General features: G+C 42.1%; 1 protein-coding gene across 1 annotated transcript; it reads left to right on the forward strand.

Annotated features, from left to right (window-relative positions):
* Positions 1–27: 27 nt before the first annotated feature.
* Positions 28–14,512, forward strand: PRELID3A (PRELI domain containing 3A). The gene is given in 7 exon segments (XM_030011833.2): positions 28–259; positions 2,837–3,005; positions 3,431–3,520; positions 4,329–4,399; positions 4,493–4,595; positions 10,161–10,224; positions 10,227–14,512. Coding segments are annotated over 7 exon segments (600 nt in total). The 5' UTR covers positions 28–227; the 3' UTR covers positions 10,298–14,512.
* Positions 14,513–15,566: the final 1,054 nt, after the last annotated feature.

The raw sequence follows: 15,566 nt of genomic DNA on the forward strand, positions 1-15,566 counted from the left end.
CCCTGCTCGACGGAGGCGGAGGGGGGGCGGGGCGAGGCGGTGACGTGGCGCGGGAGCCGGCTGGGCAGGCCCCGTGCCGGCGCGCGGAGCTCCGCCCCCCCTCCTTCCCTCCCCCCCGCCCCCCCCCGCCCTGGCGGCTGCTCGCGCTCACCGGCCGGCCGGCGCGTGGCTGTCAGCTGCCGCCGACCCGCCTTCCCGCCGGCCCTGAGGAGAGACCGAGGGCGGCCATGAAGATCTGGAGCTCGGAGCACGTCTTCGGGTGAGGGGCCGGGCGGGGAGGGCTGAGGGGCGGCCGTTGAACGACGGCGGGAGCCGCCGCCGCCGCTCCTGCCACCGGCCGCGCGGGCGGGCCGCCGCTCCGGCGCCTTGCCGGGCCGTGCGGGGGAAGCCGGGCCCTGCCGGGGTGAGGGCGGAGATGGGACGTGCCGGAGGAGGCAGGCTCCCGACCGGTTATGCCGGCGCGGAGGCTCGGGGCGGGGGCGGGGATGGGAGGGGGGGCACCGGCTTCTGGCGGCGTTAAATCCCTCCGGTGGGGACGGGGGGGGGGGGGGACACGACCGGGGCCGAACACCCCGCTGCCGCTCCTCCATCGCCCTAAGCTTTTTCGTGCCCGCTGGGACCCCGCGCGGGGGTTTGTCCCGCCGCTTGCGGCGGGCGGTACCGTCCGAGAGGGCGGTGGTGGAGCGGGCCCGACAGCGTCATTGCCTGATAAAGGTGTGGGTATTTAATGAAAAGTAACTTCAACGCTATCCAAAAAAACCAGCTGCCGACGTACTTGATGATATATTCCAAGAGGTACGGACAGAGTGAGTGTGTATCCATCAGGTACTCTCACAGAGAAGCCCAGCAGACAGCCATTAAGGGGGAGCTGAGTAAGTTTTCTTGCCATCAGTCCTTTTCTGCATTAAACCTGTTTGGAACACGGTTCTGGTCATCCGGTTCCACCTCTGTGTATCGAGGGAACAATGGGCAAAAGTGTCAACAGGTATGTAACAAGCCATACCGGGGAGCTGACGTGGAGGACACAGCAGTTCCAGCGTGGCTCTTTAAATGCCAGCAATAACCCATCTGCTACAGGTCTCTTAAAAATCTCTAAACCTGAAGAGCACCAGGGGTGATAGTTCTTAAAATATTTACAAAACATCCCAGATGTGCAGTTTTAGACTTCTTTAATTACATTAACACAACTGAATTCATTACGCTGCCAGAGGTATTAGGTGTTCAACTTTAACATTAGTCTAGTATAAGTAAACTGTAGCTTCTAATAAGAAATGACAGGCAGAGGCTAGTAAGGGCTGCTTGTGTATGGCGTAACTTCTGAGTTTGAGATGAATATCTGTCACCTGGGAAACACATAATTGGTTTTTATTTGGCATTTTCTCATCGAGATCTGGGTTGGAACACCCCCATCTTATGGTGTAATGTGTGTGGGTGTAGATAGTTCAGTTCAGGGGTTCACAAAATATTGTTGTGCCTTATCAGATCTCTGACTCTTAAAGTCCCTCAAGGACACTTAACAGAAATTTGACCTTTTCAGTTTGTGTATCTTCTGTTAATGATGATGTATAGCCACTGAAGATAAAAAGGAATGGTCCTCCAGTTCTCCTTCCAATGTAGGAATTGAGGGCTCTATTTTTCCTGCTTGCACCAATAAAGCTGAAAGACCTTTTCTTACTCTTCTTGTTGGAAAAATAAGTTATTTTTCCAAGCTTCTGTTTGTTCTGGTGGTGGTGTACTGTTGATGCCCTTCTGTACTGGTCTATTTTAAGACTAAAAGTAGTGTTCTGAGAAATCAAATCTATTTAGGGCCCTAAGTACAACTCTTATGTACAAGTTGGTACCCCTGAGCCTTCTTAAGTTAGGTATCAATAGTTGAATTTTTAAAGGTTCCTTTAAAAGTTACAAACATTTCATTCCAGATCTATCAGTTATTCAAATACAGAAATCATTGCATAGGGACAGAATTTCTGTATTGGATCAAGACCATGATTTCTGTAGCCTCCTCTATTTCAGAAGAAGATATATGAAGTCCCACAACAAGATCCATGTGGACAACCTGTCTCCCAGTAGTGAGGCTGCTCTGATCTCAGGAGTTTGAGATTATCAAAACTTGTTTCATAAAAACAGTTTGTATTGGGAAGAGTACCCATAAATGTAATTCATACTACCAGGCTGCTGGAAGCAGTAGTACAGGTGCAGACTTAAGGCAGTGAGCTGATCTGGTTTCCGAAAATCTGTTTCTTTATTTTGCGCTTCCTGATTATTGTTTTTTTAAATTAAATTTCACTTTGCTGTTTTGCTATAGGAAGTAACAGAATCTAATGATGTTTTCTTTGATTTATTTGGTGTGTTTAGAATTGTAGAAGAATTTATGTTGGAGTGGACTTCTGGAGGTGATCTAATCCAGCCCCCTTCTCAAAGTAGGGCAAACTTAAATGTTAGGTCAGGTTGCTTTTCCAGTTGAGTTCTGAAATGGATCGAGCTTCACCAACTCTGTGGACAGCTACCCTGTCATTGTGGGTGTTTTGCACAGCTAATTGGAATGTACTTGTAGCAATTTGTGACTGTTGCCCCTTGCCCTTGTTTCTGTTAGTCTTGGGTTAATAATTCCTTTCTTCACTCTGAAGAAAGGAATTATTTTTTTTTTCCTGTTTGTGTATCAATGCTTTCTTATTGCCTTTCCAAGCATCACTGAATTCTGACGGGACTTTTGGGAGCTACGAAGCTGTACAGCACACGCCATATTATGCAAGCTAGATCCCTGATTTAGTGTTGTCTGAATACTTGCAATTAAATACAAAATAGTTACAAATATTGTCTCCTATTCTTTTTACAGACACCCCTGGGATACAGTGATCAAAGCTGCTATGAGAAAGTACCCCAACCCAATGAATCCATGTGTGGTCGGAGTAGATGTCCTCGACAGAAGCCTTGATAACCAGGGGAGGTTGCATAGTCACCGTCTTCTCAGCACAGAGTGGGGATTGCCAAGTATTGTAAAAGCGGTATGCTGTTACAGTCTTAATGGTTTATTAAGGGTGTGATGCATTTTTATGTCTTCATCTGAATTGGAGCTGAATTCAAAGTAAAAGCTTAATTTATAGGAAATATCGTCCACAAATATCACATAAGCTGTAATTAGCATACTTAGTAGCAAGAATGCATTGTAGGCTTTAATATGCCTATAGTGTGTGTATGTCTGTACATGCCTTCCAGACTGGTCTGTGTCATGCTATATGGCTGATACAACCTACCAGGATGTAGTCTTACCACTGATCACAGTGTTCTGGTATCCATGAATTACTTTGTATTTATTTGGGGTCACTAAGAACTTGACATTTATGTGTTTGGGGGGGGGTGGGGTGGTTTTTTTTTTATTTTAGTCCTTAACTTTTTTATTTTAAAATTTTTTTTATTTCTTCACTTTCAGATTTTAGGAACAAGTAGAACTCTGACTTACATTGAGGAACATTCTGTGGTAGATCCAGTGGAAAAAAAGATGGAGCTTTGCTCAACTAATGTGAGTGGTAGCTTAAGAAGTTTCTGGTAATTAGTTCTGGAGATTAGATGTTTTGCTCTTAACATTTAGATTAGAAATGTGTTTGCATCTTTCATCAGGAGGTAGCAATTTCCATGTCTTAGCTGGCATCTTAGTTGGCTCTTTTTTTTTCCCTCCTTCTTCCCACAAATAGGGAACTTTAAATACTTTGGGATCAGACATTTGTGATTTTGTTTTTAATGTAAGATTACTTCTCAGTATGCATGTAAAATAGTTTCACTTTTAGATGAATAACTTGTTCTACATTACACTGCCATTTACAACAAAAGTTTTAATTTGAAATGCCTTTTTTCACAAAATGTAAATGAAGTATTATGCTATATTTTGGTATCCTGGGAACTTATAACTATCAGATTTAAAGTGGAATTGTCTGTAGGAGAGACTTGTCTCTGTACAAGAGGCATTGTCTTCCCTGAGTATTAATTTTCTGTACGCTCCAAATAGCGTTATGGTTGTCTTGGTCTTGAAGAGCCTCTCTGAATTGCATGCCATAAATCAGGTAAGACTCAACATTCAGAGAAACGAATGAAAAGCTGTTTGTGCTTTGTACTGTGAATAGGAACTTAGATTGATATAATTAGATCTAGGATAGGAGAAGATGCATCACCCTTTATAGGTCTTTTTATTGACTGTGTTCTGGGTTTTATATTCTGTGTACACTGCTTTGTCTCTGACATTAAATTGAGTGCTCTACTATTGAGTAGTGCTGTTGATAACAGAAAAACTAAAGGTGAGAAGTGAGGATTTCAGCTATTTTTTTCTTTTTAAGATTACTCTCACAAACTTGGTGTCCGTTGATGAGAGACTGGTTTACACACCTCATCCTGAAAACCCTGAAAAGTAAGTAAGGATATTTTTGTGCTCTTTGTGCATAGGAGACATTATGTTAGTCCAATTCAGTTTAGGTATTAACTTTTCTTGATTCTCTTACAGAACTGTGCTAACACAAGAAGCAATTATTACTGTTAAAGGCATTAGCTTGAGCAGTTATCTGGAAAGCTTAATGGCAAACACAATATCTTCTAATGCCAGAAAGGTACATTTTTATTCTGTTTTCTCCCTCTCCCCTCCCACCCCTACCTTTCTTTTTGTTGAAATAGTAATTGTCAGCCATGTGTGCTGAATACTATATTTAATTTCTCTAAACTTTGTGCACAGTTTCAACTGATTTTTTTTGTAGGACCTCAGCAATTAGAATATGGTTTTCCAAAGTATGAAAATGTTTCACTACTAAATCTTTGTTTTTTTCAACTAGAATTGCACATCAGAACAAACCAACCTCTGTGTATGCTACAGTTACACATAACATACACATATATTATTAGTTGGTTTTGTTTTGTGTTTTTTTTTTTTTTCCAAAGCACCTTTTTAAACATTAACCTCCTATTTCCAGGCGTTAGTGCTAGTAGTGAATATGACTTCCTTTTTAGCCTTTATAATCTGAATTTAGCAGGTAATGCTAGCATATTTTCTCTGCTGCTTTGTCAGTTGTTCCAGTTCCTGTCCATTAGTGAGCTGTCTCCTTGCCTTTGGCTGAAAGTAAGGTAGTGTAAGCAGAGGCATATTCTTTGAAGAGGTGAAACTATGCTGGCTTTTGTAGGTAAAGCTACACCAACTCCTCTATCTTGTGCTTGCTTTTTCCACTTGGCTTGCAGCCATGGAGCTGTACTTCAGCACAGGCAGAGCTATGGGAGTGCTTATTCTTGGGCACTTTGTCCTATCCTTCTTCAGGGAAAGTGGGAAAGAAATGGGGTTCTAGAGAAGCATAGGCATCGCTGCCTAACAGCAGGATGAATGCACCTGAAATTTGAGTTTGTGCTCTGCATTGCTGGAGAGGTTCAGCACAGTGGGAATCTGGCCCAGTAACTCCTACTGTGCCAGACAGCCTGTGCTTTGGCCAGCCCTTTGTCCTTGAGAGAGATGTTGCTTGACCAAGGCAGTGTAAGCCAACTTGATAGGAGGTATTGAGTAACGAGATCAGAGAGGGAGAAGGCCCCCTTTTCCTCCCTTCTTGTGTGCTTCTCCAAAAATGAGAGGAAAACAGGTTAAAATCAGGGGAGGGGGAAGGAATGATGTGTAATTTCTAGACACTGAAGAGTAAGTAGCTGAGTGCTCTCTGTGTTTGTTTGAAAGCCATAAATGGAATGTATTCCAGATAAATTAGAATTCTGTTCTGATCCAGTTTCCATGTAAAAGTCTGTGTGGGGGCATATATTCTTGAAAGGAGTCCAAACCCTGGCTCACAACCAAACTACAGGCTGACTTGGAGGTAGCAAAGCACTAGTTAGTTGGAATGGCCAGATCAACTAGGCACACTTAAAAGTGCTGGCTGAATTCCTCTCATGGCATCTGTCACATTTGCATGTCTCTGTTGAACTCAGTGTAAATATTTCTTGGTACCTATTCAGGTGTTGCCTGTGAGAGAGCTTGATTTCTTTTAAAGATTGTTCTTCTGTTCTGCCATTTTCAAGGAACACAGTGGCTCACCAGCTTCTTGCAAATCAAAAACACCTTCTGTCCTGTGTGTTTCACTGAAGAATCTCATTAGAGATGTTGAACTTGGCAGGAATTTGTACTTGCTGTTACCAGCCCTTTGCTACCCAGTAACCTACTCTGCTGTTACTAGCTCTTCTCGCATGCTGTGCTGTGCCTCTGTGTTCTTAGCACCCCTCTTAAACTTCCTAAAAGTTGCTGAAAAATGTTTTGTTGTTCTGAAGAAATGGGAAGTATTGAGATTTTGCTCTGAGGTAGAAGTGGCAGATGATGCCTTATTATTTTTAATGATGATGGAAAAATCATTTGCCATATGTTGTAAATCTTTTCTGTGTTACTCCAGGGGTGGGATGCTATTGAGTGGATAATTCAAAATTCTGAAAGCGCTCTAAGCTAGCAGTTCTCCACATCTACAGTTTGTACTAACTAGTGGTAATGCCAGCATTCTTCTTCTTGGTACAGCATTTCAGCTTTCTAGCAAATATGTGCATGGATTGTTGTCATGTGAATTTCATAAATTAACCTGCATGTATGTTTTATATACATTGCATACAGGAATGGCAAACATGTTCATTACACTGCAGTTGTAGAGAGTGAGAGTAGGTCAGATCTAGACTGGATCAGTTAACCCGTGCTTATGCCATTGGACAGCCAACTTGCTGCAGCCATGTCTTGTGCCACACAGTATTATGGTTTGAAAGTGGAATGATGACTGCAGGTAACTAGGCATGGGGATGAGCCTCTCCACCAAGTGTTTGATCTGGTCTTAGTTTCTGTGATTTCAGTATGTAAAACTGGTACCTGAAGAAATTAATAAATTGGTTAGTGATTGGAATTGGCATTATAAAAATGAAATGGATAGTATATAAAATTGATTTCTTGAAACAGATTGCCTAACAGGGGTAATCTTTTGCATAGTGACATTGTATTTGCTTTTCTTATGCCTGAGGAATATTGTTGCCCTTCTGTGAACTTCTGTGGAAATCTGTACAAAGCTTGAAGCTGTCAGAATGCCAGACTGTTCGTGTTTTTCATTGGTCTTGTAGTTACATTCATTTCGGTAGTGACGTGTTCCTTAAGCGATGTGACTGTGAAAAAATCTGACTTCAAGGTTGAGAGAACTGTGTGTACTTGCCTCTGGGATACCTCTGTGCAGACTGTTTTCCTTCCACTAGTCAGTGTAGCCTGTCTCTGTCATTCCTGTATTGGCTTATGCTTCAACTAATAAGATTCCTTAAAAAAAGGAAAAAATCCATTATGCTGCTTCCCCTACTTAAGAATGTAGGGTTTTTTTACACTGCTTACTTTGAAACCAGTGTATGCCATTTGTATTTGCTTTTACATTGTCATTCCACTAAGCTTTTATGGCTGTTTTTCTGGAAAACATCAACTACAAAGGCTCAGCATTTATCAGTCACTTAAGCTCTACCAACAAATCTTCATATGCAGGGTTTGGTCTGCCAAACACGTCATACTGCTAACATATGCAATAAAGACTAATATAATATGCATGCTTGATTATGAATGTGCTTGCTTAATGACTTACTACAGAATTTGTTGTACAGTATGAAACTTTATCGATCAATCCTCTGTCAGATTTTTTTTTTTTTGGTAACTGGGTAGTTCTACAGTACTTGGAGGCTTTGCATCTTGTTAAGATTTGTAACTTAATTTCCTGTGCAGAATATTCCTGAAATCTTCCTTGCCAATATCACGAGTTTATTCTTAGCTGCAAAATACAGCGTATAGCGTATGCAGGTCTAAGGAAACTTGCGGACCTATGTAGTCTCAAAAGCTGAAGGAAATATCTTGCTGCTCCAGTTGAATGTCGTGGATGTTTTTAAATTTTATTTTATCTTGTGAACAGATATATATCAACTAAAACACTATGACCTGGTTGTTTCATAGTCAGGGCGTGTAAAGAATCTCAGTATTTTTCTACTGAGCATTTTCTACATCGAAGGTGTTCGACTTTCTGACAAATCTTTGTGTGATTAGACATATACAACATCTAAGCTGTTGCTGTCTTACTTAGTTCTCCATGCCTGTGTCACCTAAGAGAGGACATTCTAACCTGACTTTTAAATATCCAAATGCGTGCTTACTGAAAGATGATGCCCCCTCTCTCCCCCCGCTTTGTTCCTTACAGAGCACTCCACTGGGCTAATTCACGGCTAGTTACAACTTGTTGCCATGCTGTAGCCTACTCCTGTCTGGGTGCTTTTGTCCATGCTTTGCTGGTGTTCCCAGGTCTTGCACAGGATGTAGAGACGGTGGAAGTTACCACCTGCTGAAGCATGGTCGATTTGGAAGGAACTCAGAAGTTGAATCATAGTCGTCTACGGACTTTCTTCTGCAACCCATACTTAAACTGGACAATTTAAATCGTGTTTTCTTGATGATTGTCGGTATTTTTTAAAGGCATATCTTGATCTAAGTTAACTTAAAGATACTAATTCTTGAGGTAATTCTGGATAGGGCTGAATCCCCCTTTCTGAGCTCTGACCAAGAGTTGAACACTTTGGTGTGATACATGGATAATTTTTCTTGGGTTAAGGACTGCCTGCCAGTGCAGACATAGCAATTAGTGTTTATTCTGTGAGTCCCTGTAATATGAAAAACCTGAAGAGAAACAGTCAGCCCTTCACTGAACTTAGTGGGGGTCTTGAGAAATATGCTCTTATTCATAGTAAAACTTTATTTCTTTTAATAGGTTATGCTTTGCAGCCTGGAACTGGGTGTTTAATATTATTCCAGAGTAATGCTTCTAGCCTCCAAAAAAATTCTTCAAGAGTATGTGTGGGTTTTGTTTTGGCCTTTTTTTTTGAGGTTTTCAAAGCTGTTTATTCAGATTCTTGTTCATGCTTACTGGTTTATAAAGGACAACAGCAGGTTCTGGACACTTTAAGAGGTTTTTGTTCAATTTATCACCTATAATGCATGCAACAAAAATAGTACATCAGAGTTCAGAACAACTCTTGTGTGTGTGGAGGGCTTTTCCCTCCCTTTCGCTCGATCTCTGCGGAGGGCTTGAACACTGACACTGGCTCTCCTGAAGACTTAGGACGTTTTGGGCTCAGACCCTTTATCTCCAGAACTCCTCTGGACTTGGCCAGAGCCACGTGGCTCCCAGTTACTGCTTTCCACTGTTTGTACTTCTTATTCTTAGTAGGGTAAGAAAGGTGAATGTCTCTTGGCTTCTCTTTAAGTGAAAAAAGGCCAGGTGTTTTCCTGGTCTGATCCCGTCTGCTTGTTTTGGCAAAAGCTGTCATTCTGAGCTTATGGAGCTCTAAAATCTTGCACTTTCGTTTAGTTAAAGTGCTTCTCTTTATCTTCTTGGCTTCATTGTGCAGCTGGCTGCCTGCTCATCTTGTGATCATTGGGGTGCAGTTGCTACAGTGTCTTCTTAAGGTAAAAGGTTTTTGATGTGATTATTTTGCTGGATTGCCCAGTTCTTACTAAAGCATTGGCTGTCATTGCCTAGCTTTGAGGCACTCCCATTCTGAGAACTGAACAGAGAAAGACCGTATCTTGATATAAAATGTGCAACTGTAGTCTCTCAATTAGTCTGTTTTATATGCTGAAAAGTTGCTGTGCATGAAGATAAGAATTCAGCGCGAGTCCATCTCTGAGCTCTTGCTAGGTACCAAATCAATTAGTTGCTGCTTCAAAGAGCACTTGGAAGGCTATCTTTCTTTGTCCTCAAAAACTTTCCATATAACTTGGTTAATGAATTTGAGAACAGTACGTAGACTTTGCTGTAATTTTGCTGATATTCTTTGGGTGGTGGGAGCAGCAAACAGTAGAAACAGCAATACTCTTACATAAGGGAACTTAACTGCTGAATTAGGCTTTATGCCTAGGTGAGCTACTGGGAGCTCACACCGATATTGCATTTACTTCTTGCTTATGGGTTAAGCAAATGCCTTTGCAGTGAAGTTTCCGTAAGAAGATGCTAAGAAATTATCCATATAATTGGGTATTAAACTATGCAGGGCATGAAATTAATTTTAAAACAAGTCTCATGTCTGACAGAGGAAAAACTACAGAAACATGAGCAGTGGTGGTGTATCTGTTCGGATCCTAAATTCCAGTATTTTCCTGGCAGGGTCGGGATGCCCTGGAGTGGGTGATCAGCAAACTAAACACAGAATTGGAGGAGCTGAAGTCAACACGCGAGGGAATGAAACCAGCAATGGCAGCAGCATCAACAGAAAAATAAAACCAAAAATACCAAGTAACTGACAGAAAAGTTTTATTCTGCAGACTGCTTTGTAGATCTCCCTTCCAAGGCTGATCTGCAGAGGTTTTATATATTTATAAGAATATTGGATCAGCGGAAAATAACCTCATCCGTCACCTCCACAGCAGCTCCTGTTGCCTACTGAAGATTACATTGACCTCCTGCAGATACTCTTTTCATTTAAACAATTTATTTTTAACACTGGAAACAAAACATTTAGCGCATTTAAAACTGCCTAAATGTGCCTTTTTTAATGAAGATAGAGAGTATATTTACACTATCTCGTTTTTTCATACTCAAACTTGAAAAGAATGCATGTATGGTATTAAGGGTTTTCCATATGAACACTTGTTCTGTGAAGGGCTGATAGGTACTAGAGCACTGAATTTTGTCTGTTTTGTAATCTGATAGTGTCTTATGACCATTTAAAGGGAACTACATGAGTCAGAACATGATACTGTAGAATTAGGTATCTTATCTAGAGAATCATCCCAAAAAGCTAAAACTTGCGTGGTACTAACTTTTCTTACGTTGTTTAAATGTGCTGCGTGAACATGACACACAGATACTTTACCTCTTAGAGTTTGTATCCAAACAAAGATGAAGTTTCTATTGAAGTTAATAGCCTAAAACAGTGTTTTTGGTGGGGAGAAGGGTATAATTTATTTTCGTATTTATTAACTTGCCCTAGTTCCTCCCCTCCCTATGAGGAGAGGAGTAGTAATTCCTGGAAGGTGCTGGAAAATACTTATTTATCTCTAAGAAGGGTACTTGTGGGCTACTTGAATGAAGAGGCTGTGCTGTTCAACTGGTCCTTGCTCTTCACATCATGTCTTAACTAAGGGAGAGGCTGATGCAATATCCAGAAGAGTTGAAACAAGAAATAAGCAGGGAATTTGAAATCCAAATGGTAAGTTTTCATGAACATGTACTTTTCATGCCCTGAATGGAGAAAACAAGAGTACAAGAAAAACAAATGGACTCTCCTTTTTGAGTGCTTTCTACTGACTACCAGTGTAACTGAATTTTTTCAGCACTTTTTCACACTGGTACAAAATCGTTTTAGGATCATTTTAAATGGTTCTCATTATCTGGAAAAATACTCCAGTAACTGCAGAAATTGCTTCCTATAAAATGTGCATAAATATATATTGGTAACAGTCCTAGCCTTGTCTGATGTTTGCAAAGTTTTCATATTTGGTCCAGGTATAGTCTATGTTTCTTAGACAGTCCTCTGTTAGGGCATTTTAACTTATTTTTGGTGTGCACACAAAGTGAAATCAATGTTGCAAGGATGTTTACTTGTTCAAGTGGCAAGCATGTGTTTAGGAAGCTGTTAAAAAGCATGAGTAACTTCTTTTTGAAAAAACTAGAAGAGTAAAATCACTGTTCTGATCTGGTAACTTTGAAGTGTCTGTAGCTTAAGGGAAATTTCAGCATTCGTATTCTGGTTAGTTTGAAAGTGAACATTAATTTGGGTGTAACTATAGTCTCACTAAACTACATGATCCTAATGAATAAACTTAATTAAAAATATATATATATTAGTCAAAAGCAATGAAATGAGTAGCTAATATTTACATTGCTCTTTTTATATGGACCTAAAACCTTTCTTATTTTGGAACAGAAGCTGATAGCAGCTCTTTTCCGGAAGATACGCTGAATAGCTTTGCTGCAGGTCAGTTGTTGTGCTTCTCGAAGCGATGCCACTTCCTGGATAAAGCAAGCAGAAGATGTTCTAGCTCCTGGTGGCATCCTGCTAGGAAGGGGAGTGCAGCTATGGCAGAGCTCTGCAAACGAAAGAAGATGAGTAAGTGTGTGCGCATGTGGAAACCTGTACTACAGCATTTCCATACATGCCTGCTGGAGATGATGAAAACATAACTGTTGGGGGGGGGTAGAGCAGCCTTGGGAGAGGTTCATTTATTGCTTCAGTTTGGAAGAAGAATTGTCTAAAGCTGCTTCTTGCATCAGATTTGAAATAGTTGACTAGAGTTGTCTTAAAGCCCACTGAGTTGTGCATAGCACCTTCCAGCACTAGCTGATGTCCCAGAAAAGTCACCACAGGCTCCTATATTCTCTCTAGGGTTGAGCTCCTCTGCCACACCTTAGGGTCAGTACCAGTTATGCATCAGTTTTCCGGATTGCTTTCTTTGCACTTTGTTTCCTTTTTCCAGAAACAAATCCTTATCTGCTTGTGTTGCAGCATCTCCTTTCCGTTTCATTCCCCACTGGTTTTGGGCTGCTTCCGCTCCACGTTTCATGCTACTTGGGAACTATATGGCTAGATGCTTGGTTTTCCAATCTGTCTGCTGCTCCAGTTGCCATGGATCAGCACCTTGCCTGCTTGGGCTCAGTCCTCCTCTGCTTTTCTCTAGGCTAAATGGGAGCGGGGAGGCTTTGAGGAGGAAAATTAGGTAATTTAATCTGCTACCAGACAGCGCTGCTGCTTCTCACCTTGTCTTTGGGTAGGTGACACTCCTGCACCTCTGGGCTTATTGATCTTCCTGTGGGTGCTCATTTTGCCAATGTGGACAAAGGACCAGCCAGTGGTCGCGCTGGGACCAAGTAGGCGCCAGTGTTTAGCAGATGGAGTGATTCTTAATTTCCTGTAAGCTTTCCTGGACACTTTCACTCTTCTGCTTTCTGCTCATCTAGTTTGCATATGGGGCTCCCACCCTTTTCCCTTGACCATGTGACTCTTCTCCATGGGATCAGTAGCTGTTATGTTCAGCCCTGCTCTGCATAATACTGCTTTTTGAAGCACTCCATTTCCCACTCCAGTTCTGTCACCGCTGTAGTCTGAGTTGACCCTTGGGGCAAAAAAAGCCCCTACCTTTGGAATTGCTTATCTTGGTCCTTCCCTGGGGACCGCCCCCCATCTTTATTTACTGGAAATGGCTAAAAAATATTTCTGAAGTGAGTTTTACGTCATGTGCATTGACTGAGGTGTCTGTCAAAGATGGAAAGCTGCATGTGAGGAAAAGTGCTAGGCTGCTTGTGGGATTTGGGGAGGGGGTGTAGCTTTTTGGATTGGTGCAGAAACAGCTGGGTACGTAGAAGGAGAAAATTTATAAAGCAGAAATGGCATTAAGTCAACTCTCATTAACTTGGAAGGATCTTGAAGCACTGGGGACCAAGCAGAAGAAAGCTCAGCACTTGTAACCATGCTGATTAATGGGTAGCAAGTGCCATTTTGAATAAGAATTCTGTGCTTTGAGAGTTGAAAACAGAATTAGAGTTTTGTGTGTTGGGGGAAGGAGGTTGTCCGCTGCTGTTGTTCAAGCCACTGAGGCTTGCAGTTCAGTGTTTCTCAGCTGTTAGGTTGCAACTCAAGGGAAAGGAGGGTGTGTGGGTGTGTGTAGGGCAGTGGTTTGGTTTTAAGAATTTAGCACCAGTGTATCAGGTCCCCAGACTGGTTAGGAGTGTGGCTGCTCACCCTGCCCCGTGACTAGAGCTGCATCGCACTCACCTGCTGTGGAAGTATGATGCTGGGGATAGCTGGGTCCTGACTGTGGGGAAACAGTGAGGGAAGATGGCAGCGGTGGTTCCTAGAGTGTGGCAAACTGGGCATGTTAGCTCTTGGCCCTGAAGGATTTTAAGATGTTGAAGATACCAAACTTGAGATGATAAACTCCGGTTTCTGGGTGACGTCTGTTTTTCATGCTAGTGCAGACAGGCTCATGTTCGCAACAAAAGACATTAACATAAACCAGTGTAATCAAACGGTCTTGTGTGTAATTGGTTTTGTGTAGACTATCCCTTTTTTTCCTGACTTGCCCTTGTGCCAGTGTGAGTCCTCCATGCCCCCCCATACTTCTGACTTCTTTTCCCCCTTCAGGTCAGCAGGCACAATGTGGGAAGGGTCATATTTGTTGGGAAAATGGGCAATCCTAGTGTCAGTTGCAGTATTCTTGAAAGACTTGCTTAACGCAAGTAAAGGCACTGAACTGCAGCACTTAGCATGTGTCAGGTACTGATGTATGGCACATATCAGGCATTGATGTATCTGACGATGTAATAGAGTAGCACTAAGATGACCAGTGACATTCCTTGATGTGACACTTTTCATTTAAATCTTCAGGTGGAGCAGTGGGTAACGCCTTCCCTATTCTTGCATCTTCCTAGATTGTAAGCTGTGAAGGGCAGGACTCTGTAAAGTGTCTATGTACACTATGGTGCTATCTTAAATAAATGACATCCTCAGTTTAAAAAAACACTTCTGGGTGTAACTGCTGTAATATAAAATGGGCTGTTGGTTTTCAGAGAAGGCTGCAGAAAAATTATTTGCATTAATCTGTGCTGGGTAAACAGCATGACCCAGTACCAGGCTCCCTGGTGCTCGCTGTAAGCTACACATCTTACTGGTCAAAAGCTCTGTAGGGGTCCTCTGTGCCTGGACTGGTAACTCCATTTGGGTCTGGCAGCTGCTTCATTTTGCAGTAAAACAGGAAAATGTCATCTAAAATTATTAGCCTTGACTTGTAAATAAGACCTTATTTATCTAATAAACTGTCATCTTACCCCACCGACTGGTCAGAATCATGGAGGTTATGGGCCAGCCTTTTGATCGCAGCTCCAGGAAGCAGGTCATGCTTTCGCTATGAATTTGTTCAATGAAAAGGCATGTTTTTGAAGCACAAGTCCTGTCCTCTTCATTTTTCCACAGCTGAGGTGATTGAGGTATGATTCTCTTTTATCGGAAGGCACTTGCAAGTAAAATCATCAGTAAGGGCTCCTAATGTGGGGCCCTGCTGCTACAATGCTTACTCTTCTTACTCTTCCATAATTTTGTTTTGTAACCTAGTTAAAATCTGCAGCAGCTAAGGTTCAGGGCTCTACCTGACCAAACAAATGTGGAACATGCCCTGACCAGCTGTGCTGTGTAAGAAATGATGCTCGCCATCTTTACAGTTAGCTCAAGAAAGAGCGAGCAATGCAGTGTCATTTTAAAGAACTTTTTATTAGTAACGCATAAACAAGAAATTGCATTTCAGTACCACATAACATGAAAACAAGCAGAAGACAATTCTGTTGCCTTCCTCTGTTAGAGCTGATGCCCCAGCTGTACCTCAAGCCGCACAGACGGCACACGCGCAGTGACAGCACAGAAGCAGGAGATGTTTGAAGGGGAAGGGTTTGAGCTTTGGGCCTGTTAAGGTCCAAAGAATACAGGTCCTGTTTGGGATTTTCTTCTTTTCCTTTACTGAAGGAAGGTGTTGGGGAGGGGAACCAGCTTTAACAGAAATACAGCTCAAATACACTCCTCAT

Source organism: Aquila chrysaetos, chromosome 4 (assembly GCF_900496995.4).
Source record: "Aquila chrysaetos chrysaetos chromosome 4, bAquChr1.4, whole genome shotgun sequence".
Taxonomy (NCBI): domain Eukaryota; kingdom Metazoa; phylum Chordata; class Aves; order Accipitriformes; family Accipitridae; genus Aquila; species Aquila chrysaetos.